The 3,335-nt window shown below is 38.2% G+C and overlaps 1 protein-coding gene across 3 annotated transcripts in view; it reads right to left on the reverse strand.

Moving 5' to 3' along the window:
• Window positions 1-351: 351 nt before the first annotated feature.
• The window catches only part of LOC108686887 (carbonic anhydrase 2), a 16,097-nt gene continuing 13,113 nt past the window's right edge, over window positions 352-3,335 (reverse strand). Inside the window, exons 6-8 of one of the 3 annotated variants that reach the window (XM_018192388.1) lie at window positions 3,027-3,125; window positions 1,675-1,853; window positions 352-1,177 (exon numbers count right to left, since the gene is read on the reverse strand). In XM_018192388.1, coding sequence (XP_018047877.1) covers window positions 1,109-1,177; window positions 1,675-1,853; window positions 3,027-3,125 — 347 coding nt within the window. In that variant the 3' untranslated portion in view covers window positions 352-1,108. Of the gene's footprint in view, window positions 1,178-1,674; window positions 1,854-2,707; window positions 3,126-3,335 lie in introns of those variants that run through there. The other 2 variants (XM_018192389.1, XR_001931724.1) reach the window with 2 other exon arrangements.

Consider the following 3,335-nt stretch of genomic DNA (forward strand, 5'->3'; position numbering starts at 1 on the left):
AAATCCATCTGACGCTCACTAATAGTTCAAGATTATGTTTGAGAAAAGGATAAGGTGATGATAACTATCGAATAAAAGACAAAAATTAACAGCTTATTATCTCAGGGATGCAATACTACATCCAGACAAACATTCTAAATGACATGAATGCGAGTCTATCATCGATTATGTTTCTGAAAATTGTGTTGTTAAATTGATTGTGTTGCTAAAAGTCAATAATTATCTGTCATTGCTTTCTACAGAGTAATAAAATGTTTTTTTTCAGCGTAAGTTCTTCTTAATGATTCGCGTAGCACACCGTCGAGGAATATTCGATTGGTCAGAGGTGTACTGAAAAAAATACTAAATTTTAATAAATATTTTTATTTGATAATGGCTCTAAGTAAATATTTAGCAAATATGAATATATATTTATATATTTGATACAAAAACTGTTAATTTTATTAACTATATTTTTTATAAAGTAAATATTTATTTGTTATAAGTAAGTTTATTTTAAAAAGTATGTATTAAGATTTAGTAATTTTTTTTCAATAGATATATCTTGTTTATTTAGAAGCAACATCTCGACGAAAATTAAACGCGCTATGCGGGTATAAAACGAAGATGCGAATTATTTGCGTGAAATTTACCATTTTTATAGAGTAATATGAGTTTCATAAACAGCGCTTTGGTTTTGCTTGGATGCGTTTATTTGAATTTGAATGATTCTGCGATAACGGTGCCAGTTAGATTCTAAAGCCTACTTATTGTTAGCTTAAACTGCGTTAAACAACAGAGAGTATGCTAAAGCTATCAAATATTCTCAATACGTTTCCGCTACAGGAATTTCCTGCTTGCAACGGAAGTCTCTTCGAGTGTCAGCGACGGAGTCAATTACGAGAAAGCAACGAGGCGAGCAGACCGCACCTCGCGTTTCGCGAGGCGAGTCTTCGTTGATTAATCGAAAGGCACGTTGAACGCTGTGGTTCGTTAGCGGCTACATCGGTCGTCGTTACGGGATCGATGATTTCTTTAAAAAACGCAGAGAAGTTAAAAAAAATCATCCGGTCTTCTGTCTCTTTCTATCTCTCTCGTCTCTTCTTATCTTCCGGGCGGGGGCCGACCCTCAGAAACTGCCACATTCTCGCAATACGCGATTTCCTAGCGGCAACGGTGGACGGAAATTGTTGATCACCTGAGTGTCAGAGAAAAAAAAAGATCGGGATTATATAAAAAACGAGGGCGTGTCGCGATGCTTCGTCAATTCGAAATATTATACATTCCCGCTGGCCGCCAAGACGACGACGCGATGGTTGCGGTCGTCGACATCTAAGGCGTTCTGAACACCTAAAAATAGCCGTCAGCGGCAGTATTCGCGTATATCGAGCGAAAGAGAAAGAAAAAAAGAAAAAAACACCGATTCGTTGCGACGATATGCATCTCCCGCGGCAGGAAAATGGTAATCGCGTCGCCGCAGAGGCGTTCGCCGTGTCATGTTCATCGCCAATCGAGATTCATTTATCAAACCGGGTGAAGGATATATTGAGGGGAAACGATACAGGGAATTCTCGTAACCGTTTTAGATAAGAGACAGACGATAAGCAGTCGCGATATCTAGGAGGTTGACCGGAAATAAAAAGAAATAGCGTCTCGGAGGTACGATAATTTCTCCGTGACATTTTTCTCACTTACCACACCGTGATTCTCGTGACAAGGGCATTCCTCGCCACGTGGGAACTTTCGCAGATTGCGGAAGATGTTGAGCTGATGATGGGACACCTCGATGTATTTTTTAAAGAGAATCCAAGTGACGCTCTCGTTGCACGGCGGCGTCGTCAGCGAGCCCAAGTACGTCCAGTATCCATTGTCGTCTAAATCGGAGAAGAATTGAAATAGTTTTTTGCATTTATGTGCGCGAAGATAAAATGAAAAGAAAATTTAAAGTGACAAAGAAACATACAGAGGTGCGATTGTTTAAATCAACAGTAACATGCCGTTAAAGCTAGCGTGACGTAGATTACATTATTTTGGTCGCGCGTATTTTAAAACGATCACGTTTGTATTGTGATTTTATCTTCCAACATGATAGTAAAATTATTATCGATATTAAAATTATTATCATGATATTAAAATTATTAAAATACGTATCGAATTTCATTTAAAAATTCAATTGTATCTCGAAGCGATATTTTTGTGACGTCTTTTAACTTGAAATATTGTAACGTCTTTTAACTTGAAATATTTCCTTTCCTCTATTTATATCCTGTGGATCGTACAAATCGCAATAATGGAGAAAATTGCTCAGAGAATGAAATTATACGGTTTGATTAATGTACCTTCCTCTGAAGAAGCATATTTCGTGTAGTGCGAATCTTCTATTCGTTTTATCTTTCGATGTCATCAATAATACGAGCGACATTATTCCGAAATAATATACTGATAAATAACTCTAATGAGGACACTACTAGATGAATATCGGATGAGATCTACATATGTACAGTTGAAATATAGCTACATATACACAAAACATTGCTTAGGAAATATAAAAAACTAGTTGACACTAACAATAAACAAAAATCATGAGGAAAAATATTATATTAACGTGCTTGATATTCGTACATAAATAAACACAAATACGTGCGCAGTAAAAATAGGAAACTTCAATAAATTGAAAACAATGGATATAGATTACATCGCGAAACAATATTCACGAAACTATACTCACGGAAATAAATTTCTTTTATGTCAGGATATGAAAAAACCAATTACTGCTACGACGTGCATCGTCACATCATGCCAATCATCCTGTGACATGCGTTTATTTATCCGACCGTGCGCGTTCGGCATGCAAGACTTCGGAAAATTGGAGGTTCCTTGAGAATTGCCTTGAGAAGATAACATAGGATAATCGCGCTCGAGGCTTTTCTTATTTTTTTTTTTTTTTCTCAGGCGTTGATGAAAATCGGGAGCCCCACGCTCGAGCGCGCAGCATCTCAAGTTTCTCTCTCATTTTCTCGCACGAATTAGTCCAAGGCGATACGAACCTTGGAAGTCCCATTTGTTCTCGTGACGTGGTATGATTCGGTCGGCCCAGCGCATACACGGATTCACGCATCTCTGCGTGCCGGCCCGTCCACCACGCACTGTGCGTGCCGTGCCGCGACGCGAAGCGAGAGCATAGAGAATATGCGAGAGATATTTCGTTAGTCGATGAGTTAATGCAGAGATACGTGCCAAGTAATTGTTAACGACGGTTTCCGTCATCTCAGAGACGGTTCTACTTTGGCACCGTATATTGTTTTGCTCTAACTGCGATGAGTCAGGAGACATTGTAAATATTGTATATATATATA

This window comes from Atta colombica, unplaced genomic scaffold (genome assembly GCF_001594045.1).
Source record: "Atta colombica isolate Treedump-2 unplaced genomic scaffold, Acol1.0 scaffold198, whole genome shotgun sequence".
In the NCBI taxonomy this organism is placed as follows: Eukaryota; Metazoa; Arthropoda; class Insecta; order Hymenoptera; family Formicidae; genus Atta; species Atta colombica.